At 42.8% G+C, this 26,083-nt stretch overlaps 1 protein-coding gene across 2 annotated transcripts in view; it reads right to left on the bottom strand.

The window, feature by feature from the left end:
- The window catches only part of creb3l3 (cAMP responsive element binding protein 3 like 3), a 45,135-nt gene that overhangs the window by 5,435 nt on the left and 13,617 nt on the right, over positions 1-26,083 (bottom strand). For both annotated transcript variants that reach the window (XM_033046697.1, XM_033046698.1), the window contains exons 2-8: positions 14,188-14,334; positions 12,555-12,837; positions 10,504-10,622; positions 9,400-9,507; positions 5,546-5,652; positions 3,715-3,783; positions 1,158-1,242 (exon numbers count right to left, since the gene is read on the bottom strand). In XM_033046697.1, coding sequence (XP_032902588.1) covers positions 1,158-1,242; positions 3,715-3,783; positions 5,546-5,652; positions 9,400-9,507; positions 10,504-10,622; positions 12,555-12,837; positions 14,188-14,334 — 918 coding nt within the window. The remainder of the gene's footprint in view (positions 1-1,157; positions 1,243-3,714; positions 3,784-5,545; positions 5,653-9,399; positions 9,508-10,503; positions 10,623-12,554; positions 12,838-14,187; positions 14,335-26,083) is intronic.

The following is a 26,083-nucleotide window of genomic DNA, read 5'->3' as shown; positions in this document are numbered from 1 at the left end:
CACAAGAGAGTGTGAGGTATAAGGCACTTTCATTCCTTAATTCTTATTGATGTTTTCTTGCTTTGTCAGCACAGAGATCTTCCATCTTCAAATCCACATAAAGCAACATGTTCGCTGACTTCTATCAACTGGTTCTTTCTCCCTTTCACCCTTTGTCTTCATCATTAATTCCTCAGTTTTTGACAAATGAATTTTCCTTCTTACACTGCTTTCATGCAAGTGACATCAGCTGGCAGCTCACTGCAAGGGCCATCCTCTTTTTTAATATTCAATCCCCGCCTATAAATATGGTTAATCGCCCTGTTGTTTGGTATTCTGGGTGTTAAAAATTACACTAACAGACAACTTGTTTTTACAGATGAACATTCCTTGCCATCGCACATTTGTGGTGATTTAACATTCAGTTGCTCATCCCTCTTATCTTACTTGTACCTATTTTACTATACTCATGTATGGTATGGTTTGGCTGGAGTTTTATACTTGACAACAACAAACCAATTCCAATTCCATCCCAGCAGCTCATTAATCTTTACCAGACTCAGATTTCTACTTCCATGTGATCATCGTCTGGAAGTTACCTCAATTGGGACACAGATATCCCGCAGTGAGACGATCCTGATATATTATTGGGATTTCAGGTTAAATTACACAAAATACCAAATATAGTTACAGCAAGATTCATCTAGCTGCATGTAGAGCTTTTAGTAGCAATGCCTCTAACAAATTGCAGGTCAATTACAGGTAAGTGTGGCAACTCACTGACCCCAGCGGATCCACTTACATCTATTGCAAATGTAGTTTACAATTAATGACTAATCAGCCACAATAATCATAAAGCAGGCTGGCGCGAAGGGCCGAATGGCCGACTCCTGCACTTATTTTCCATGTATCTAGGCGTTGTGTCAGGGGTGAAATTGAACATAAGCCAGAACATTAAAGAACTGGGATCTCATGCGTTATGGGACAAGCCCACTGTTCACTCCATTGGGATAAATGGAACTGAATATTGAACTATTAATGTCCCCAATGCAGTTCCTCCTGTCTACACCAGCCATGTCTAATTTCACCCACCCTATAATCAACACACCAAAAGATGACTCTTCACGTGCACATGTTGTGAAAACAGGACTATTGAAATAATATGTCTGTCCATTTACCATAATGCATGTGCTTGTCTGCGCAGTCTTGCCTGTAGAGTGCATGACCAAGGCTTGGAGTTTTCTCAGCTGCTGCAGCAATGTCCTGTGGGAAGCAAGCAGTGTTTGAGATATTTGCATACTTTATTTAATCCTAATCCTTTTACAAATGATTAATGTTTCAGACTTTCAGGAACATGCTATGCCAGGGCAACATCAGCTCTTGCTGTACTGCCCAAGGGCAATGATTAACCTGTGCCTTAACCAGTAATCAACAACGCAACCCCACTGAGTTTTCTACACCCCCTGGGGTAAAGACACACACTCCACAATACAACCAGATATTTACATTATTTTTAACAAGCTGCTGTGATCAGTCCTTTTATTTTTTTTCCATTATTTCTCCAAACATACAAACTTCCCAGTATTCTAAGTTCTATTCGGACATCACTTTAGCGAGGGTGACACTGACTCCTGAATCCTGCAGACATGCAAGTTAAAATTCTCACCCCTTCAGTTTAAATCCCTTGCTAATCTCTCACCTACCGACCTTCATCTCCACCTGTAAACGCTTCCGCTAAATGTTCGAAATTCAGCAATGCTACCCACTTCTTTGATATTTTCATTAGACACAATGTGTTACAGTGTCGAGTTTTCTCCCAAAAATATTATTGCCCCAAGGCTTACATATCCTTTAAGATCCTTCTTATAATCATAATCATGATTTATTAGCCAAGTATGTTTTGCGACATACGAGGAACTTGGTTTGCCATACAGTCATACCAAAAAAGCAACAAGACACACAACTACATAAAAATGTGCCATAAATATCCACCACAGTGGCTCCTCCACATTCCCCACGGTGATGGAAGGCAATAAAGTCTTATCTTCTTTCCTCCTGTACTCCCACAGTCAGGGGAGTCGAACCATCCGCAGCCGTCGATCGAGCTCCCACATCGGGGCGGTCGAAACTCCTGCAGCTTGGGAGTCCCCGAAGTCGGTCCCTAACCAGGGACCACGAGCTCCACGATGTTAAAATCCGCAGCTCCCGCAGGTTGAAGCACCAAAGGCTGAACCCAGGCAAAGGGATCGCCCGCTCCAAGATGTTAAAATCCGCAGGCTCTGCGGTTTTGGAGCTCTAGAAGTCCCAAACAAGAGGCCGCCAACTCCACAATGTTAGGCCGCAGTGCGGACGGAGATACGAAAGTTTAACCCAACCCACCACCCCCCACAAATACAAAACTAAAGATAAACTAAAACATACACTTTACAGCAAACTAAAAACACAAAGAAGGAAACAGACGAAAACAGATCGTTGGTGAGGCAGCCATCGTGCTTTAGATGCTATCACCAATAACTTCAAGCTTTTGGTCAAGCCTGCTAATATTGTCTTTAACTTCTCATCCATTTTTAACTGTGATGCCTTTGTCATGCCTTGCTTGCATGTAAAGTTGTTGTTTAACTTGGTACGAGACATTAATGCTGAGAGGAACGTAGTTTCAATAATGTGGCAGAGACGCATTACTAAATCTACTAAAGTGCTATAATGGAATAACCAAATGAGTTATAGATGTGACAGCGCCTCCAGGAAGTGGGTATGAAACAGATGACTGGTTCAGTAATCTGATAGCAGTTCTTATGTCTGGATGTCCAAGCTCCCGTATCTTCTCCCATAAGGTAGAAGAGAGCAAAGTGAATGGCTAAGGTGGCAGGCATCCTTGACGATACTTCCAGCCTTCCTGGTACAATGCACCATGCAGATGGACTGGATGGAAGGAAGTGTGCATGTGAAGCGCAGGACTGTGTTCACCACTCTCTGCAGGTTCAGGCACACAAGAGCAGAGCAGTTGCCACACCAGGCTGAGATGCATCCCATCAGAAAACTTTCTATAGCACAACAGGTTACCTTACATTTCTTGGGAAATGGAATGATGGAAGTTTCCTTGAAGCAGATGAGGACAATAGGCTGCTGAAATGAGAGGTTGAAGATGTCTGTGAAGACTGGCGCCAGTTGATTGGCACCTGATTTCAGAAATCATTCACGAGCTCTAGCTGGATCAGTTGCTTTCCGAGAATTTACCCTCATGAAAACAGATCTGACCTGCTACCTACATGTACGCACAAAGCCAGTGGAGGGTGGAGCTATGTGCCTTTGTGGAACTCTGTTTGCCTGTTCAAAAGGAATGTAAAAGGCATTGAGCTCAATAGGGGAGAGATAGATTTTGCCAGAGACTGTCCCCGATTTCATCTTATAGCCTGTGATGATATTCAGGCCCTGTCATGGTCACCTGGCATCTGCTTGATTGAATTGAGTGTCTAGCTTGTTTTGGAATGTTCTTTTAGCATCCCTGACAGCCTTGTTTGGTCTCTTGTACAGTACTGGCTCATCCTTCTTGAAAGTCTTGGGGATCTGGACTTTAGTAGACAGTGAATCCCTCTGGTCATACAAAGCTTGAGGTTGGGATAAGCCCTAATTGCCTTGGTCGGAACACAGTCGTCAATGCATTTGTTGATGAAACCATCAATGCTAATGTACCACAGACTAAAGTAAAATACATTTAGCAGGATGACTACTCACGTATTTTGCTTCTCCAAATGGATGACCTTCCTCTGTAGCTCATGGTTCTGGGCCGCGCAAGCAGCCATCCTGAAGGTGAAAAAAACATTTAGTGGTTCCGAAGTAGTACTGGGTCTACAAATTCAAACACACTGCCATCTCCTTGATCAGACACCAGGTATTGGGTATTCTAAATTACACCTGTATACCTGATGCCGGATCAGGTCCTCAGAGCACTGAATGTTCTTATTCAGACACTGAGCTCTGGGACTTCTGGCTCAGAAACAACCTTCTGCTGGGTATACTTTAAATGGGGAGGTTTAAGGCACTCTGTGGTTTTCTTTTGTCACCTATCCTACTTGGTATTTCTTTTTCACTCTGATAACTCCCTCTGAGAGACCTTGGAAGGTTTTACTAGATGACCACCATATGAACACTGTACAGCTAATCTGCTGTAATACAATAGTTGCTTCCTTAAGAAATCTCATATTATAGAAATTTGCTGTGTCAATGGGGCAAGGGGGTTATAGTCTTGCGTCATTCAAACTCGCAATAACAACATTATTTTTCTTGAAGATTTTTAATAACTACATTTATTTTTGTTACTGCAAGTTAATAATACAAATAGTTTAATTGAGGTTTGTTGCACAAGTGCCATTAAAAATGATTGTTTGTCAATTTCAATGATTACTTGCAGTGAAACTAGCAGCTGTGTTCTGAAGAGACAATGCTTTCTATGGAAACTGTTTTTTCCCCAAGACAACTAAGACAGCTTTTCTTCTATTTGTCAGTTTCCAAATTAACTTTTAAGTGGTTCTCTGGTTCATGCTCCGAATTGCGTCATAACCAATTCAGTCCACATAATACAACGTTCCCTAATTCATCAGTTACGTTGAACTACCTCTATAAATGTTCCTGTTATTTCCCACTGAAACCACTTAACCACATTCGAGAGTCAAATTTGTTTGCTCAGTTCCTAAATTCTGCATGCCCTGCACCCTCCTAAAGCCCCACTAAGCTGGTACAGGGATGATCGCTTGTGCCACCACATGTGCAATAGGTCCCGAGGTAAGTTGCTGTCTCGCGGCTCCAACAAACAGGGTTCCATCCTGACCAGCATTTGCACATACTCCCTGTGACTACGTGGGTTGACCATGGATGCTCCAGATTCCTACCACTCATTCCAAAGTAGTGTGGGTTGGTAGGTTAACTGCCTATCATTGCACCAAGTGTGTGGATGAGTGATAGAATCTGGGGGAATTGATGGGAATTTGGGAAAGGGATTAGTGTAGGATTAGTCCAACTCAATGCTTGGTGCTGGCATGGACTAAAGGGCCTGTCCCACGAGCATGCGACCAAACCGGAAGCGGGGGTCGCGCGGAGGTCGAATGATCCCCGTACAGGGCCGGTCCTACCAGCATGCGACTGCATGCGGCGGGCGCGACCAAACCAGAAGCGGGGGCCGCGCGGAGGTCGAATGAGTGACGTGAAGTTCGAGCGAAGTCCGCGGGAAGTTCGCGCATGGCGTACGGCGTCAAGACGCTGCGTACGACGTCAAGACGCTGCGTATGCCCGTCGAGGCGGTGCGTACGGCCTCAATGCGGCTGCGGGCCGGCAGGCCGTTGCCGCGCGGAATTTTTGAACACTGTAGGTTTTCCAGAGCCCTGCGCGATGTCGGGACCAGCTCCGCACGACTCCACACGGTTCCGGCGATCGAAGTGGGACCGGCCCCGCGAGGCCGTACGGCTCACGCGACCACGTTAGGTCGCGCTTGCCACATGCTCGTGGGACAGGCCCTTAAGTCAGCTGAACGGTTTATTTCTGTGCTGTAGGACTTTATGATATCCCTCACCTGTTTTCTAAGCCATCGATATACTGCTTTTTCTTCTTGCGACTCTCCTGAGCAGACTGTTTATTCCGGATCTTTCTCCTGATCTTCTTCAAAACCCGTTCTTCTTGCTAGAGTGGGGCAAGAGCTCAACTTGTCAACCTGTCTGTCATAGCTTGATTCAAATACAGCTCAGAAGCTGAAGTAGAGGAGGATGAAAAATGGGTGGGGGTGAGAGAGAGAGATAGGGAGAAAGAGAACGAGATGGATAAAGTAAAAAAGAGGAATGTGCGAGGGAAAGAGAAATAGTGAATACTGGAGAGACTGTGCAGGAGAGGTAGAAATAGAAAATGAGAGTGAGATTTTTTAAAAACGGCTCCAAATGTTTGAACCAGAATGTGGCAACTCATCTAATGGCTCAGCTAGAAGGAGCTGTTATTTTATGCAGTAATCATCACGTGCTATTCCTGGCCATCCTTCATCACGACTCAGGTAGTTTCAACTCAGAAAATGAATCAGAATATGCTCAGAATGGAACAATGGCAACCCAGTGCAGTTACAATGAGACCTCTGGTGTTTCCATTGGGATTCAGGTCATGGTGGAAAATGTCATTGGTCTCCTGAAGATGAGATTCCATTGCCTGTGTCAGGCTGAAGGGAAGGGAAGGAGATCCTATTGTACATGCAGAGTTTTTATGGTTTGCAGTTTGACATATCTCATGAGATCATGATGTCACTACTGAGGCAATCATGCAATGAGTACCTCAGCAGAAAAATGCTAGGGAAGATATTTACAACCAGGTTAAACGTACGCTGCACAATGAAAATTGTCTGAAGAGCCGGCAGTCAGTTCTGCACGGAAAGGTCTCAGTCTCAGTAGAGAGTCCCTTTAAATAGCCAGAGTAGCACAAAACCAGCATGGTTACTCCTTCTTCACAGGAGACTGTTTTCAGTGTGTGGCATTGAGCAGGTACAAGCTGAAATGGCCATTATGCAAGTACTGCCACTGACAAGTCATCAGGCATGTTAACACGGATGATGTATTGTCCAATATTGTTATCATTTCCCCAGGAAATTATATCTAGCAAAATGAAACAGATAGAATAGATACTTGAGTATGTAACAGCCTTTGTCATCCAACTTCAAGGCCTGTATCTGAAGAAAACAACAAAGACCACTCCAATAACAAAACTCTCTTCACCTGTTCACCCCCAAACATACAATTGTAATAGTGAGGAAATAGTCACAAGAATGGATCCCAAGGGGTTTGAGGACAATGAATGCTTCGGAAATATACAGTCAGTACTGGAGGAAAATACAGATAGGGTCAGACTCGAAACAACTGGTATCCACCCTGTTGCAAGCTTTCAAGGCACATCTAGAAGCACAGACTTCCTTCCAAAGACAAACTGAGGGAAATGCTATACTTGCCAGGGCAACCTTGACCTGTCCTTCCCACATCCCTCACCGCAGATTGCTTTGTTGTTCGCATATCATACAAGTCCCACAGGTTTCAATACTTTAGTTGCTTCCACCTGTAATCACATCTTCTAACACCTACTGATACTTCTTGTCCCTCCATTCTCCCCAATGCCTCTTTCAGTGCTGGAAAAGCCATGGTGGAAGGGAGTCATAGTTTTCCCTAAAACTAATACTGAAAAGTCAGGGGATCGAGTCACCATCTGAAAAATGAGGAGAGGCATTTTTGGTTAAGCCAGATCATTATCCAAAACATGAAGTCACCTTCCCCTTCGAGATGATGGGGGATGTGTCATTGAAGTTTGGTTTACTTTCTTTTATACTCTTGCCTAGTCATCTGCAGTGAATCATCAGAGCTAGCTACAAATCCGAGGCAGGAAATTCATGTTAATAAGAGCAGATGGACCCTATTTAGCCCATACTACTCATGCCAGACCATCTGCCCTCCTGGTCACATAATTGACATTTTACCTCAATAATAGTCAGTTTTTGATGTTCAAGCTCTCCAGCATCAGCAGGACTTTTGGGAGTGTTCCGCATTCCCATGACACTTTGTGGCTCCACCACCAAAGAGCCAAGCTTTAATTCTGTATCTCCTTCTGGATTCTAACCCCCGGAGAAAATAGTTTATCTCCTTCATCCAACCAACACCTCTCCAATCGCTCAAATATTCAAGATAATCATCCCGCCTCGAATAACTCCACTTCTAAAGCTGCCTAATCTTTCTTGAGGTGGTGTTGGAACTAAATGTTGTGCTGCACATAAATTATACGTGCAACATAAATCCACCCCTTCGGTCCTTGAGATAAAGGAAAGAGTTTTGAGAATCACTAGCCATGCATTGACATCTTGAGATTTTTAGCGACATCTTTAACCTCTCTCTGTCAACGTGCACTGTCCCTAAATGCTTTAAGACTGCTACCATCGTGCCTGTACCCAAAAAAACATCCATTACCAGCTTGAATGACTATAGACCTGTTGCTCTCACTTCAACGGTGATGAAGTGTTTTGAACGGCTGGTCCTGGCCCACATTAAGTCCTCACTCCCACCCACCCTGGATCAGCATCAGTTTGCATATAGAGCTAATAGGTCAACGGAGGATGCCATCAACATAGCTCTACATTCTGCACTGACACATCTGGAGCGTCCTGGCTCATATGTGAGGATGTTATTTGTAGATTTTAGTTCTGCATTTAATACCATCATCCCCAGCAGAATGGTGGACAAACTGTCTGATCTGGATGTTAATGCAAACACATGCGGATGGATTAAGGACTTTTTAACAGACCGCCCACAGACTGTCAGGATGGGGTCCAATTACTCCCCAGTCCTGACGCTCAGCACAGGAGCGCCACAAGGTTGTGTGCTGAGTCCCATCTTGTATACAATATACACTTATGACTGTATACCAACACACAATACAAACAGGATCATCAAGTTTGCGGACGACACGACTGGTGGGACTGATAAACAACGATGACGAGTCTGCCTACAGGGATGAAGTCCAAAAACTGACTGTCTGGTGTACCAAAAACAACCTGGTACTAAACCCATCAAAGACAAAAGAACTGGTCGTCGACTTCAGGAGGATGAGGAGAGAGGAACCTGCTCCCTTATACATCAAAGGAGACATGGTGGAGAGAGTCACTGGCTTTAAGTTCCTGGGAATAAACATCTCCCAGGACCTCAAATGGCAAATGAACACCGTCACTCTCGTGAAGAAGTCACATCAGCGGCTGTATTTCCTGAGGTCTCTGCGGAGAGCAAACGTCTCACAGCCGCTGCTGCTGTCCTTCTACCGATGCGCCGTGGAGAGTATCCTCTCCTATGGAATCCTGGTGTGGTTTGCTAGCTGTACTGTGGCTGAGAGGAGGGCGCTGCAGGGAATTATAAAAACTGCACAGAGCATTACAAACGCTCAACTGCCCTCCTTGGATGATATATATAGGGCCCGATGCTTGCGCCGGGCCACAAATATCAAGCAGGACACATCCCACCCTGCCAACCACCTTTTCATTCTGCTACCCTCTGGGAGGCGTTTCAGGTCTCTGAAGGCTCGCACCGGTAAAAATAGACTAAAAATAGTTTCTACCCATGTGCGATAAAAGAGCTTAATTCCAACAGAGAACACTGGGGAAGCAAAATGTAATTCCAAGAAATGCCGCCAAATTCTTTTTAATTCTTTTTAAATACTTATTTATTATTTTACTAATAAGTGTACATATGTGTCAATGGTTGTCGTGTTTGTATTTTTTTAACCGGAGGAGATGTAATGGAATTTCGTTGCACAGTATTGTGCAATGACAATAAACGTATTCATTCATTGACTCACTCCCATTAATAACGTATGTGCTCTTGTTGGAATCCACTCAGTCTCCACAGCAAAGTATTGATATACCTTAGTCAACGGCAGCTGGGATGGAAGAGTGGTCCCTTCTTTCATTAGTAACTTCTTCTCATCTTCGTTGAGCACCAGCTCCCGGGCATGGAATGGCTGTGGTGGGTTCTGCAAAGAAACAGGAGAAAGTAAGGGGCGTCTAGGATGTCAGGGATGGAGTGCCTCAGTTTTGAGGTGGGACTGGATAGGCATGACTAGTTTGCCTCAGAGTGGAGGAAGCTGTGGAGTGACTCAATTGGAGAAAGCTAAATTATGAGTGTCTGACTAGAGGGTATAGTTTTAAGGTGAAGGGCAGAAGGTTAAGAATGGATCTGAGGAATAATATTACCACTCTTCTTGAGATCATCTGTTGCCAACCCTATTTTGTTCTGGCCTTTTTTCCTTCTTTCAGTCTGAAGAAGGGTTCTGACCCAAAACGTCACCTATTTCTTTTCTCTAGAGATGCTGCATGACCTGCTGAGTTACTCCAGCGTTTTGTGTCTATCACCTGAGCTTTAATTTGATAATTTATCTGAAAAATAACACCTCATGCTGACAGCAGTCCCACAGTACTGCACTGTCCCATCAGCCTGAAACATGTGCTCAAACTGAATGCATTGGCTCAGAATTAGAGTGAGATGTTCACTAGTGATAACTCCTTCCAAAGGCTTTAACAAGAGAGTAGGAACATTGTCAATATATCTTATTAGGAGTTAATGCTCGCTGCATCACTAATTACACGTCTGTTTAAATTAGAACATGTATCAATATATTTATGTAGCAGGTATTTAACAATGTACTGATTAAGAATACATTTGGATTCAAACTGGCCTGGTTTGCAGGTGAAGTTTGTGAAAAAGTTGTGTAGTTATAATAGTAGCATGCAGCACAGGAGGAGACCATTCAGCCCATCGTGCCTGTGCTAATTCTATGCAAAATTAATCCCGCGGCCATATTCCACACATTCTGACATACATTAAATCTGTAACATCAAAATTAATTTCTCACTCAACCTCATCTTAAAACTAAATACGCCATGTAATGCAAAGTAAAGCAATACTGCACTCTTCAGGATAGAACATTCATTTGAAGCAACATGTTGACATGGGACACCCACAGACTCACCTTCTCCGACATGTTTGAGAGCAGTAGGTCCTTGACAGTGAGTGTGAGGAAATTGTTCGTAGCAGGCTGTGTTGGAATGTTACGTGATCCTTCCTCAAGCGCCTCAGTATTCCAGTCACCTGACAGAATAAATAAAGCATTTACATTGGGATCTCAGTATCAGTTAGTGTCTGTGAATGCATAACGCAAATACAGCAGAACAAGCTAAAAAAAGTATTTAAATGCAGCAAGGGATGTCACAGAAGCATTATTATACTTTAAATATTCATTCCTTTCACCACCAGTTCGCAATGGCTGTAGTGGGGACCAGCTACATAATGCAGTGTAATTACTCACACACACCACTCCAGCAACATCTCCCAAACCTGCTATTCTCCCCTCAAGAAGGGCAAGGACAGCAGGTTCATGGATACGCCGCCAGCCCCCAGGTTGCGCACCATTTTGATTTGGAAATACATCACTGGACTTTCATCATCACTGGATTTCATTCCTTCCACTGGGCGAGTACCTTCACCAGAAGTACCGCAGTAGTTCAAGGTGGCAGATCACCACCAGTTTCTCAAGGAAAGTTACAGGTGGCAATAAATGCTGCGTTGGCCAGCAAACCCAGATATAAAGATATTTTAAAATAATGACATTGAGCACTGACTAAAGGTTTTGACAGAGTGGCAGATGTTAAAGGAGATGGAGGTGGGGAAGCACGAGGAGTTAGGTTAGGAATGACAGAGCAAGGCCAATCCTCAAATTCCAGATTATTTTAACATCCCAAAACCTCTCGGTCTCTGTTTTGAATGACTGAGCTCCCACAGCTCTCCAGGTAGAATATTTCAAAAATACACCAGCCTTTGAGTGAAGGAATTTCTCTCATCCCCTAGTTCAAGATTCCTCGGCCTGCGGAAACATAGATACATACATAGAAAATAGGTGCAGGAGTAGGCCATTCGGCCCTTCGAGCCTGCACCGCCATTCAATATAATCATGGCTGATCATCCAACTCAGTATCCCGTACTTGCCTTCTCTCCATACCCCCTGATCCCTTTAGCCACAAGGGCCACATCTAACTCCCTCTTAAATATAGCCAATGAACTGTGACCCCTTGTCCTGGACTTCCCCAACATCGGGAACAATCTTCCTGCATCTAGCCTGTCCAGCCCCTTAAGAATTTTGTACGTTTCTATAAGATCCCCCCTCAATCTCCTAAATTCTAGCGAGTACAAGCCGAGTCTATCCAGTCTTTCTTCATATGAAAGTCCTGACATCCCAGGAATCAGTCTGGTGAACCTTCTCTGCACTCCCTCTATGGCAATAATGTCCTACCTCAGATTTGGAGACCAAAACTATACGCAATACTCCAGGTGTGGTCTCACCAAGACCCTCTCCACACCTGCACTGTGGAGCTTCCTAAGAATTTTGATCGAAACTAAAGAACAGAGGAACGAGAATTGATCTAGTCGACCTCTGCTCATTTGACACAGCTACCATTCCCTACTGGCTCTGTCTCATACATCTCATCAGCAGAAGTCATATCTGAGGGTAAATTCTTGGAAAGTAACCGTCTCAGATGGTATCCCTTGATGGATTCTGAAATAGTGCACCAATCAAAAGGCCACAGCCTTCATGGACATCTTCAATCTCTCACTTCACCCACTCACGTTACCCATCTGTTTCAAGGAAACCACCATCCTTCCAGTCCCCAAGAAGAGTAAAGTGACTATCTCAATGACTACCTCTGAGTATCTATAACATCCATTATAATGAAGTGCTTTCAAAGATTGGTAATGACCCACAACTGTGCCAGTTTTCTGGACCATCTAGACACTCACAATTTGGATAAGGAAAAATAGGTCTCAGGAGAATGCCACTTCCCATGCACTACAGGCAATACTCCATCCCCTTGACACTTTGACCTTGTTTGAGTACAAACATTGGCACATCATGTTGCAGCTGTACAAGTTATTGGTGAGACCACATTTGGAGGATGGTGTGCAGTTCTTTATTGTTGTGTTCACACTAAATCACCCAGATACTTCCGGAGTTAAAAGGCAGCTTACCACAGTTAATAGAGAAATCCACATCTGGGTATGTCACATCTGGAACTCCTGGACAAGGGTCTGGGCAGCAGGACACTGGGCCAGGATGAAAAGGCAGTTCCCTGTGGAAACTCTCGAAGTCTCGGGGGCTGTTGAATGGCTGCTGCGGGCTGTCCAACTGATCAGACAGCTGGTCTTCAGATATCCCACTGTCACTGCCAGCCGAGGACCAGAGCGGGGAGGCAGGGACAGCTTCTGCCAGAATGGAGGACAGGATCTCTTCGTTACTTCTCCCATTGTGAATCTGCGGCAGAGTAAGGAGCTTGAGGTAAGAGACGAGATTAGTCACCTTGAGAGGTCCATTAACATTTTACCAGTGGAGTGGTGATGTGCGGTTTGCTTCAGGTTATGTTTTGTGAAAGGGAGATGACCTGCGTATGAATATTCTGCATGTATGGGGTAAACCAGGTTACTTAGCTGTGTGTATGCGTGCGCATGTGTGTGTGAAGTTACCCACATTATAATATTCCATGAATGTGAGATGACGTAGGATAGAACACTTGTTGATATAAAAGCAGAAAATGCTGTTAATACTCAACAGGTCAGGCCACATCTGTGAGAAGAGAAGCAGAATTAGCATTTTGCATTGAAGACTTTTTATTTTTAATTTCCAGAATCTGCAGTTTTATTTTAAATTGTCACTAGAATGCTTCATTGGTGCAGTAACACAGGTTACAATGTGAGTGTGGGAGAGATAACCAGGCACAGGATGCTCTGTGTGACCCGAGTGACCCTGGGTTATGGTGTACTGTGTGCGGAGTGACCCTTGAGGTATGGTGCACCTGCATAACTGCAGTTACCCGGAGCTATAACCTGCAGTTACAATGTTACTTCAAGTAACCCTTGCTTTACCACTCTCTTCATCCCCCCCCCCCCCCCCCCCCTTCTCCGACCAGTCTTGCTGTCTCAGACTACATTTTATCTTGGTTTGCTTTGTTGTTACCTTCTCCCAGCTAACAATGTTCTATCTATTCTACATTTTTCCTTGATCTCAATTTCCCTTTGCCCTGTTTTCACACCTCCTTATCTATCTATCTCATTCGCCCCTGACCTCAGTCTGAAGAAGGGTCTTGACCCAAAATGTCACCCATTCCTTCTCTCCAGAGATGAAGGGGTTGGACAGGCTAGATGCAGGAAGATTGTTCCCGATGTTGGCGAAGTCCAGAACAAGGGGTCACAGTTTAAGGATAAGGGGGAAATCTTTTAGGACCGAGATGAGGAAAACCTTTTTCACACAGAGAGTGGGGAATCTCTGGAATTCTCTGCCGCAGAAGGTAGTTGAGGCCAGTTCATTGGCTATATTTAAGAGGGAGTTAGATGTGGCCCTTGTGGCTAAAGGGATCAGGGGATATGGAGAGAAGGCAGGTACAGGATACTGAGTTGGATGATCAGCCATGATCATATTGAATGGCGGTGCAGGCTCGAAGGGCCGAATGGCCTACTCCTGCACCTATTGTCTATGTTTCTATGTTTCTATGATCCCTGTCCCGCTGAGTTACTGTAGCATTTTGTGTCTATCTTTGGTTTAAACCAGCATCTGCATATATACGTTACAATGTTCTATGTGGAGATATGACATTACAATTCTCCTTACACTGGGCTGTGCCATCTCCCAGCACTCTGTACTCTCCATGCCATTTGCGTGGAAGTTTTCATGGCGAAGAATCCCATCCTGTTGGTCAAAGAGTAGATCCAGGAGCTCCACGCTGTCCAGTCGAGGGGTCAAGCATTCTCCTGGCACCTGGTGGAGGAAAATGCAGAAACTGTAATCCCATAGTGAAGGTAGGGACCCAAACGTCAGGCCAAGATAATATATATAGGTGATCAATAGCAGCCATAATTAGAGGATATGTTATATTAACCATCAATACAAATAAGAACAAGCTCTCAAACTGCTTCCAAATGTGATTTATAGATGATAATCTGCTTTGAAAGTTATAGGCTGTGGGCCAAGGAGCTATTCCAGTGTTTCATGACCCAAGTCACAGAATTACATGAAATTTTCACATATTGTGTAAAAAAATTATATAAATCACCCCTGAAACTCGTCATGAACAAGACTTGCACATTTTTATTAAATTAGAGAAAAACCTGAAAAATGTATCTGTATGGAATTAATTTAATTGCACCCTTTATAGTGTGAAGAAATTAGATTTGGAGGCTGTACATTCACTCATTCATTTGCCTACTCATTCATTCATTCATTCATTCATTCATTCATTCACTCACTCATTCATTCCTTCATCCATTCATTCATTCACTCACTCACTCACTCATTCACTCACTCATTCACTCATTCATTCATTCATTCATTCATTCACTCACTCACTCACTCACTCACTCACTCATTCACTCATTCATTCATTCATTCACTCACTCATTCATTCATTCATGAAGTTGAGGGCCTAAACTATATGTATCAATAACAAGCTAAATTAAACATTTTCACTAATGTTGTAGAATAATAAGTCTTAATCATCTAATCTCGGAGCTGCCTGCGATAATTTACCGGGAAAAGGTGCTCCGATCGCGGGGCCTATGTATTTAACATAGTGAAGCCGCAGTCTCAATTAAAAAGCGTCCGATTCGTGAATGCGGAGCCGCGGATCTTCTCCGTGGGCGGGGGGGGGGGGGGGGGGGGGGGGGGGGGGGGGGGGGGGGGGGGTGGGGGGTTGTACATAGTGCCATCTGTAGCGGCCGTTTCCAAGAAAACGGAGGAATATATCTATCTGGAATATATATAGGTATAATAATATATTATATTATATAATAATATATTATATTATTGTATTATTACACCTATATTACTATCTGGAATATATATAGGTATAATAATAAATAATATTATTATACCTATATTACTATATTACTATCTGGAATAGATATAGTTATAATAATATATTATATTATTATATTATTATTATTATATTATTATATATATATTATATTATTATACCTATATTACTATCTGGAATATATATAGGTATAATGATATATAGTTTTAATGGACTGCAACACGGAAATAGGCTGCCCATCGTGTAATATGGGCATTGGCCATTAGATGGCGCTTACTTTCCCGATCTCATTTTCTAATTAGTTTAATTAATTAATGTGCAACTTTCGGCAATGACGAGTTATGACATCCTTCTCAATTATATTTCATCTAAATCTGTGGGAAATTTCATGTAGTTTGGTGACTTGGGTCACGAAAACGGATTTCTAGACACATTTTTGATGCTCGGCCCACAGCCAATTAGAGGAGCTGCATAAATAAACACTTCTGTCTATAAAGGGACCAGGCTGTTGCTCACAGCAGGAGACCATTTCAGCGAAATGCTTTGGAATCTGACAAAGAAATTACTTGGGGAACTAGCACTCACAATGCTGTGGGACAAGAGTGTTACCTTGGGAGTCTGTGGTTTGTCCTCAGCCGCAGTGAGACTAACAATGCAAACTACCATGCAAGCATGTTTTCTGTAAAGCCAGGTACACTACTGAGTCTGACATCAGCAATATTGAATGTAGAGATACTAAAGATATAATGAGTTTTTGTACGTTTTTTGTTTTGTATTTTTATTACAGATACAGGGTACATTTTATTTCTGAAATTTAAAAAAAAGACATTTTAATATTCAGAGTTGGTATTGTCAGTTAGGATGTATTCCCAATGTAAATATATAATTTAATTAAACCATTTGTCCTTACCCAAAATATTCAGGTGAACCAGACATTGAAACTACTGAAAATGTTTTTAATTAAGTGTTTACATCCACACCTCTGGTCTTCACATGGGTCATTCAAAGTCACAACAGTAAGTAAAAAAGATTTACAAGGATTTAAGTCTCAAATAGCATAATGGCAGTAGCTGGTAGATTTCTCTCTCACTAACAAGTCTCTGGGCTTGTATATTTAACCCTACTTCAAGTGAAGTACTGAAGAACTGTTCAACCCTCATCTGTGCCAGCTTTTGGCTGAGATATTGAAACAAATTCCTCTCTGGCAGGTGTACAAGTTCCGGGAGCACTAATCACAAAGAGCAAGGAAATCTGCCTGATGTCCTGAACAATATTTATCCCTCATTTTATTTCACTAACAAAGCAATGGCCACTTGACATTGTGGGGATTCTCCACAAAGTCAAGTTATTGCTTTACCAAAGCAAATGTGTTTCAGAAGTAAAAGTACTTTAGGATAGAGCTGTTGAGATTGCAGAAAATAAATGTACGATTCCTGTAAATGGGTGATTTGTGGTCAGTACAGTCTCATAGAAACATAGAAACATAGAAAATAGGTGCAGGAGTAGGCCATTCGGCCCTTCGAGCCTGCACCGCCATTCAATATGATCATGGCTGATCATCCAACTCAGTATCCTGTACCTGCCTTCTCTCCATACCCCCTGATCCCTTTAGCCACAAGGGCCACATCTAACTCCCTCTTCTAATATAGCCAATGAACTGGCCTCAACTACCTTCTGCGGGAGAGAATTCCACAGATTCACCACTCTCTGTGTGAAAAAAGTTTTCCTCATCTCGGTCCTAAAAGATTTCCCCTTTATCCTTAAACTGTGACCCCTTGTTCTGGACTTCCCCAACATCGGGAACAATCTTCCTGCATCTAGCAGTCTCGGTGGGCCAAAGGGCCTGTCCCCGTGCTATACCTTTCGCTGATTCCGTAATTCAATTAATCTGATTTTATTTAATAATAGGTAGCGTGGCACTTTATTCCATCTGCAGGTAATTCAGATATAATACGTGTATTGGTTCTAATGCAAGTTGTTATAAAGCGATTGCTGGTTTAGGGAACGTTATTTGCATGACCTAGGCCGCAGTTGAGAGGACACTGTTGTGACCGCTCAAAAGCTCATCGGGGCCGCCCAAAGGCTCATCAGTCGGCGGGACTGGGACCTGCCAGAAGGCTCGAACTTCATGAGACCAGTAACCCACGCAAAGGCTCATCGAACAGCGGGGCCAGTAACCTGCCCGAAGGCTCAGCGGGTGGAAGGGAGCTGGAGACATCGGACGCGAGTGGGCAGATAGGAGGGCGACACGGGGTAATGCCTCCAGCACCTTCAAGGTTGGCTGCAGGAGGCGCCCCCGGCCTACAAAAATGGCCGGGCGAAGAGAGGAACGTTGATTCATACTGCTCCAGTAGACCAAGCGTGCGGGCCAACCAGGCTTTGAACTTTGAATAATGGTGCCAAAAATGGTGGGGCCTGCATATGTAATATATGCAAAATGAATTTCACTGTGTAGTTGCATATGTGACAAATAAATGACCATTGATTGACTATTGACTGGAAAAAGTGGTTAAAATCTATAGCTTGAAGACAACTGCAGCCTGTTATGCTATAATCTTGAAGTGTGAGTTATGGTAGTGGTAGATTTGGAAATTACATTAGAAGATACAAATTAAACAAGCAATGGCTAACATTTCAAGAATTAATACATAGCCTGCAGCAAATATATTTGTGTTGCCAAAATCAAACAGTGAAAGTGGTCAAACTAGGGCTTATAATGTTGCCATACGCTTGAGGATAGAAAAAAAAATCAGAATTCAACAAAAGAGGACCAAGACATTGATAATGAAAGCGCAAGTAGATTTCAAGGATAAACTAGTGAGAAACATAAGAACAGATTTTAAAAACTTCCATGCTTAAATTAAAAATAAAAGATTAGCAAATGTAAAGTCAATCTCTTGCAGACGGAGATAGGAGAAATTATTTGGGAGTCAAGGAAATGGCAAAGAAATTAACAGCTATTTGTGCCTGCCTTAATAAAAGAGGAAACAAAAACCTCTAGAAGTGGGGTATAAGACCAGGCCTGAGAGAATATGAAAGAACATAGAATGTCGAACATAGAACAGTACAGCACAGGAGCAGGCCCTGTGGTCTGATAAATATGCTGCATGTTTTTGACCTTGTAACTAGCAAAATAGATAAGGGGACCAGAACTCACCATGTATTTAGATTTTCAGAAGGTCTTCAATTAAGTGCCACATTACTTGCTATTACTTAAAATGAGTCATAAGATCATAAGTGACAGGAACAAAATTAGGCCATTCGGCCCATCTCATCTACTCCATCGTTCAATCATGGCTGATCTATCTTTCACTCCTAACCCCATTCACTCCTTCTCCCCATAACCTCTGACACCTGTACTAATCAAGAATCTGTCTATGTCTGCTTAAATATATCCACTGATTTTGCCTCCACAGCCTCTGTGGCAAAGAATTCCACAGATTTACCACCCTCTGACAAAAGAAATTCCTCCACATCTTCTAAAAGAATGTCCTTTAATCCTGAGGCTATGACCTCTAGTCCTAGACTCTCCCACTAATGAAAACATCCACTCCATATCCACTCTATCTAAGTCTTTCACTATTCTATACGTTTCAATGAGGTCCCCCCTCATTCTTCTAAACTCCAGCGAATATAGGCCGATTGCTGTCAAACGCTCATCCTATGTTAACTTACTCATTCCTGCGATCATTCTTCTAAACCTCCTCTGGACCCTCTCCAGAGCCAGCACATCCTTCCTCAGATATGATGCCCAGAATTGCTCACAATATTCCAATGTGTCCTGACCAGCACCTTATAGAGGCTCAGCATCACATACCTGTTTTTGTATACAAGCACTCTCGAAATAAATGCTAACATTTGCATTGTCGTGTCCACTAAGTCCATGCTGACCATCAATCACCCCATTACATAAATCCTATACTGGATTAAGCTAATTTTTATTATCCTTGCATTCTCACCAACTCTTCCCAATTCCACCACTTACCTTCAGTCTGGGAACAATTTGAAGTGACCTACATTTCTTTGGAATGTAAAAGGAAACTGGTGTACCTGGGGAAAACCCATGCTGTTACTTTTGGGCAACTTTTAACAGATGGTACACATATGGTACAAGCTGCTGGAAGAAGTGGTTGAGGCCAGCGCAATAACAATATTTAAAAGAGATTTGGACAGGTACATAGATAGGAAAGGTTCAGAGGTATTTGGGTCAACACATGCAAATGAGACTAGTTTAGTGGATATCTAGGTTGGTATGGCTCCATGCCTTTGAACCTACTACAGACCTTCCTATTTTTTACTTTCCATCTGTCTCTAATTTAAAACTCTCTTGTCTTTTTACTTTTACAGTTCTGATAAATATTCCCTGACCTGTAACATTAACCCTGCTTCTCTCTTCACAAATTCTGCCTGACCTGGTGAATGCTTTCAGCATTGCGTGGTTTTGTTTAAAGCTTGGTCAAGGATTGCAATAGTTTTCATTCGAGATGTCCATACTAAGTATTTTCATAGATGGTCCCAATAAAATCATCTGTGGTAACAGGTTGGACTATGTCACACAAAACAGGATTTTTATACAGCATTGCACAGAGCATTTTGTGGAATGTGTATATTTTTTATTTAATGTGAATGCCTTTTTCAATATAATTCAGATTAATTTTTTTTGTCCAAGTTCCATTATTATTATTATAACAATTATATTTCCCTGAAAGGCATATTTAGTCTTTTAAATGCGTTAATAGAAAATTATAATACTGGGGAGTGAAAGACCAGACTTAAATTAACCATGCTAAAATCAGCCAAACCAAAAGACGGAGAAATTTGCATAAATCTGAATATATTTGTGTCCGATTAGAATAGATTTACAGTATGTGTGACTAAGCATGCAACCTAACCAATTCAGAGAAGCATGATAGAAAATGTGTTGCAGTAATTGTTGATGACACAAAATATTTGTAAATTACAATACAATAAGACTTTATTAGCCAGGTACGTATTGCAACATGTGAGGAATTTCAATTGCCAAGTCAGTCGTACAAATAGAAAGCAACAGAACATAAAAGACATTTTAATATAAACATCCACCAAAGTGACTTCTCCACACTCCCCACTGTGATGTGATCTCAGCCCCTCCCGTGTTGAGCGATCGGACCCCGGGTCGGGGCTGGTCGAACCTCTGCGTCATTGGAGCTCCCGACTCTGCTTCTCCCGAGTCTGCGAGCTCTCAATGGTACAATCTGCAGGCGGCGGTTGAAGCGACCCCAGGCAAGGGATCGGTTCTGATGGTAGTCCACGCCCCGCAGTGGGGCTCAAAGTCAGTCCCGAGAAGGCCTCTGGCTCCACGATGTTAGGCCGCAGAGTGACCGGAGATACGACCCGGATAACAATTGCATTTCCGGCAAGGTTTGAGACTTGAAAAAAAGTTTCCCCCGACTCCCTCCCCCCACATAAAACAAACCAGAGAACATTTACACAAACTTTTAAAACACACTAAAAATAACAGAAAAAGACAAAACAGACATGCTTTGTTAAGTCCAGATAATGAGAAATATACAAGAGAAATACATCTAGCCTCAAAAACAGACAGATTGTTGGTGGGGCTGCCAATCGCGCGGTGCCCCTGGTGGTACCTGGTGGTACCTGGATATACTCAGTTATCATTCCAGTCAAAATTATTCTGGCTAAACATAAATTAGGGAAAGATATTCAAATAGAACAGGATGTTAAATAAAAAATGTACCGATGAAAGCCACTAATAAAAAAGCTTAAGTACTAAATTAATCTTCAAATATGTAATTGTTTTTCTTTTTACGTTTATTTTGTTACAAAATGGAGAAAAGGCGTATTGTGCCGATGCAGTTGCCTAATAATCATAACAATGTTTCAAGCATTCTGATCTGAAAAGCAGACAGAGAAAAGAACAGTTTAAGGTCTTGGGACACAATGATTGATGAAGAGAAAAACAATGTAAGTGTTGGTTCCGACAACATGAGGAACTCTTCAAGAAGAGCCAACCCATATTAAATTTGAATTAAGAGACAAGATGTATTTCTCTTGTATATTTCTCATTGTGTGGACAAAGCATGTCCCAGCCGATTGCCTACTTTTGGTGTGTAGTCAATGGTATTTTGTACAGCAAAACCCCATAAACAGTCAATAATTACTAAATGATGGTCTGAAGATGGATCCCGAACCAAAACATTTGTCTGCACACAAACATTCACAAACATTGCCTGACCCGCTAAGTTCCTCCAGCACTTTCTGCTTTCCTCAAGATGTCAACATCTGCAATTTCTTGTGCCTCCGAGTTATGTTCTTGTTGGAAGATAAACACTGGCTAGGATAATTCCCTGCTCTATTTTAAAGTAATTCTATGAAATCTTTTGTATCCTCAAAGGCTAGATTGAGTCTTGGTTTACAATACAATACAATACAATACCTTTTATTTATCATTTGAACCTCACATGAGGTTCAAACGAAATTTGGTTCTGCAGCCATACAAAAAAAGAACCAAAAGAACCAAGACACACACCAACACAATTCAATTCACATAAACATCCATCACAGCTCCACGGAGGTAGGTGCGCAGCTCCACAGCTCCACAGGCTCCGTGACATCTTGCATTGAAATTCATTCACAAAGCTTCAGGAAAAGTTATTGAAGAACCAAGAATAAAAACTTCTGGGTGTCTTTTTACCAATCTGAAAATTCTCAGCAGAAATCACCTAATTCATCTGAGAAACAGGATTCTTATTCTCTCCCAGAACAATCAAGTTTCACTAACTCGGGTTCTCCTAAAACTGTGCCACTTTAAGCGTCAACAAGCAAAGTGCATTCATGGTCCCCAATGCAATCCGTGGTCTGATTTCATTGAGGGAACAGTGCAACAGTAAAACAGGAAATTATAGACCAGTTAGCCTGACATCGGTGGTGGGGAAGATGCTGAAGTCAATCGTAAAGGATGAAATAGCGGCACATTTGGATAGCAGTAATAGGATCGGTCCGAGTCAGCATGGATTTACGAAGGGGAAATCATGCTAGAATTTATCTGGAATTTTTTAAGGATGTAACTAGGAAAATGGACAAGGGAGAGCCAGTGGATGTAGTGTACCTGGACTTTCAGAAAGCATTTGATAATGTCCCACATAGGAAATAGAGGGCAAAATTAGGGCACATGGTATTGGGGGTAGAGTGCTGACATAGATAGAAAATTGGTTGGCAGACAGGAAACAAGGAGTGGGGATTAATGGGTCCCTTTCAGAATGGCAGGCAGTGATTAGTGGGGTACCACAAGGCTCGGTGCTGGGACCGCAGCTATTTACAATATACATCAATGATTTAGATGAAGGGATTCAAAGTAATATTATTTTTCAAAGTAACAGGAAGGCAGATTACTATCTAAATGGTGTCAAGTTGCGAAAAGGGGAAGTACAACGGGATCTGGGGGGTCCTTGTTCATCAGTTAATAAAAGTAAGCATGCAGGTACAGCAGGCAGTGAAGAAAGCAAATGGCATGTTGGCCTTTAATCAATAGTGTTTTATTATTACTGTTTAATGTTTTATGTCTCATTGCTAACTGTCACAATGTCGTTGTTACTTGCGGGCGGAGCACCAAGGCAAATTCATTGTATGTGAATACTTGGCCAGTAAACTTATTCATTCATTGATTCATTCATTTATAACAAGAGGAGTTGAGTATAGGAGCAAAGAGGTCCTTCTGCAGTTGTATAGAGCCCTAGTGAGACCACACCTGGAATATTGTGTGCAATTTTGGTCCCCTAATTTGAGGAAGTACATTCTTGCTATTGAGGGAGTGCAGCGTAGGTTTACAAGGTTAATTCCCGGGATGGCGGGACTGTCATATGCTGAGAGAATGGAGCAGCTGGGCTTATATACTCTGGAGTTTCGAAGGATGAGAGGGTACCTTATTGGAACATATCAGATTATTAAGGGTTTGGACACGCTAGAGGCAGGAAACATGTTCCCGAAGTTGGGGGAGTCCAGAACCAGAGGCCACAGTTTAAGAATAAGGGTTAAGCAATTTAGAACAGAGATGAGGAAATACTTTTTCTCACAGAGAGTTGTGAATCTGTGGAATTCTCTTCCTCCGAGGGCGGTGGAGGCCGGTTCTCTGGATACTTTCAAGAGAGAGCTAGATAGGGCGCTTAAAGATAGCGGAGTCAGGGGATATGGGGGAAGGAAGGAATGGGGTGTTGATTGGGGATGATCACATTGAATGGCAGTGCTGGCTCGAAGGGCCGAATGGCCTACTCCTACACCTATTGTCTATTGGCTGAATCTGTGTGTGTTGGCTGCTTTGCCCAATGAAATCAGGATTACTTTTCCCTCTCAGCTGCTCATTGGGGGGGTCACGAACTCTATACTCAAGTAGAAAAGACCACATACTTATCCTTCAATCCATCGGAGCAAGTGGGTAAGGCATGGTACTTGCCTAAAGTCTAAACTTCTTCAAAATACAGGTATTCTTTGTCTTCCAACAGCCACCACCGCTGTAACCCGGAAAGGTCTCTTTGAGCCCTCAAACTAAGAATATGCCTCCTTCGGCCATTTTCTTCATCAGCCTGTCCGGGTCCTTGTAACCCCTTTAGCATTCTCCCACTTCCCTCCCATCAATGCAGCATCCATTCATATCATAGCAACATTTCCCAGTGGCCGGAGTGTTTTCTACATGATGGCATGTTCTTTAACCAGCTGGCTGTAAAAGCTGCACTCACAGTGCCACATCTACATCTACATAGTGCTGAGAACCTATCAATAGGGGACCTAATAACTGTGGAGTTGGTGGAGAACTGTGGGAGAGACAAAGGATCAGTTAGTGGGGTGCAGTTCATAGGAGAAATAAGCTAATGATAAGAGAGCACTGAGAATTTCCAAAGGAATGGAGAAACAAGGTTTGATGCAAGTAAAATTCTGATGTTTCTAAATACAGTCTGGTTAGTGGAATTTACCATCTGCAGGTGAAAAGCAGGTTTGTTTAAGAAAAAACTGTAGATGCTCGTAAATCGAAGGTAGACACAAAATGCTGGAGTAACTCAGTGGGTGAGTTACTCAGTGGGTGAGTTACTCCAGCATTTTGTGTCTACCGGTGAAAAGCAGCCTACAGATTAAGTCAATTGTCAGACAACAATAGACCAAAGACCATTATACAATGCCAATGGAACCATTGACTAATTGTAGCTATCAATCTTTTATCAGTTAGATGCAAAAGACTGGGAATAATGTGAGAATAAACCCAAAGTATTGAAAGTAGAAACTGATCCTTTTGCTCACTTGCACCAGAGTAGCAGCAATGGCACTGGTCACTGCCACCGCCACCCGGATATGCCAGCAAACAAGGTTGTGCTGTGGGAACCCACCCATGGAAGACGCGACCTGGAACGGCTTATGAAGACGATGCTGAAGATGTTGATGGAAGACGCATGTGTAGAGACAAAAGAGGAGCTTTCCAGCTGAATGGAGGACAGAGATGTGTGGTGCGTCCGTCACCGTGCCCGTCGGAAACCAGCACCACTGCGTCGCTACAAAGGAAACTGGCCATTGTTAGCTGTGTGCTTGGTGAAAACGAGTTGATTGATGATTTAGCAGCAGCAGTAGTATGCCATAGTTTAATCAGCGAGACTGAATTTTGGAAGCAATCTATGATATAAATCCCCAACCATATTACGTGCTTAGGTGAGAAAGAAAAGGGGGGGCAGGGGGTGTAAGAAGGGGGATATTCTTTCTAGGTTAGTTACCTAAAACTGGAGAATTCAATGCTCATACCATGCTGGATCTCCCAGATGCTGATCATTTTAAATCCACATTCCAATAACGAGCTTTATGTCCTAGGCTCCCTCCATTGCCAGAGTGAGGCCACACACAAACTGAAGGATAGCACCTCATATTCAGCTGGGGCAGCTTACAACCTTAGGTAAGAACACATGTGAGGTAAAGGTAGAAGAGATGCAAATTGTGAAACCAGAGGAAGGGGAGGGGTAATGGGTGTGAGTCCAGGTGGGGCACAGGGAAGAGGGGAGGGAAAGAGGGTGGGAAGGAAGTGTGGACAGAGGTTGTTGTTCAGCTAAAATTGGAGAATCCAATGTTCATACCGTCAGACAGCAAGCTATCCAAGCAGAATACAGGTGCTGTTCCTCCAATCTGTGTGTGGCCTCACTCTGGCAATGAAGGAGGCCCAGGACACAAAAGTTATTATGGGAATGGGAAGGAAAGTTATAATGATTAGCAACCGGGAGATCCAGCAGGCCTTGGTGGAAGGTATTTGGATACCTGAATGGATTGGCCTTATGCATCTCTTTTCTGCATTTATTTCTGAGAATAAAGCTGGATTCTTTTGATGCTTATATACAACTATACCACAGTATGTTAGAGGTTTTTGCACCAGTTCAGAAGAAGCTTGCTTGCCTCAAACAGATGTTGGGAGTTCAACCCCTCCGGTGTCTGGACACAAGCACCTAGCGCAATGCAGATGCTCCAGTGCTGTACTAAGAACACAGGATAATAGGGACAGGAGTAGGATGCTCGACCCATCAAACCTCAAATTTCAATATGATCATGGCTGACCTACCTCAGGCCTCAACTCATCCTCTGCACCAGTTCACAATCCCTAGATCTTTCAAAAATAAACCCAGGTTACAAACACTGAGGTGTACGAAGGAACTGCAGATCCTGATTTAAACC

The sequence above is a fragment of the Amblyraja radiata genome, chromosome 29, assembly GCF_010909765.2.
Source record: "Amblyraja radiata isolate CabotCenter1 chromosome 29, sAmbRad1.1.pri, whole genome shotgun sequence".
Classification (NCBI taxonomy): Eukaryota; Metazoa; Chordata; class Chondrichthyes; order Rajiformes; family Rajidae; genus Amblyraja; species Amblyraja radiata.
This window is presented reverse-complemented; position numbering and strand designations above follow the sequence as displayed.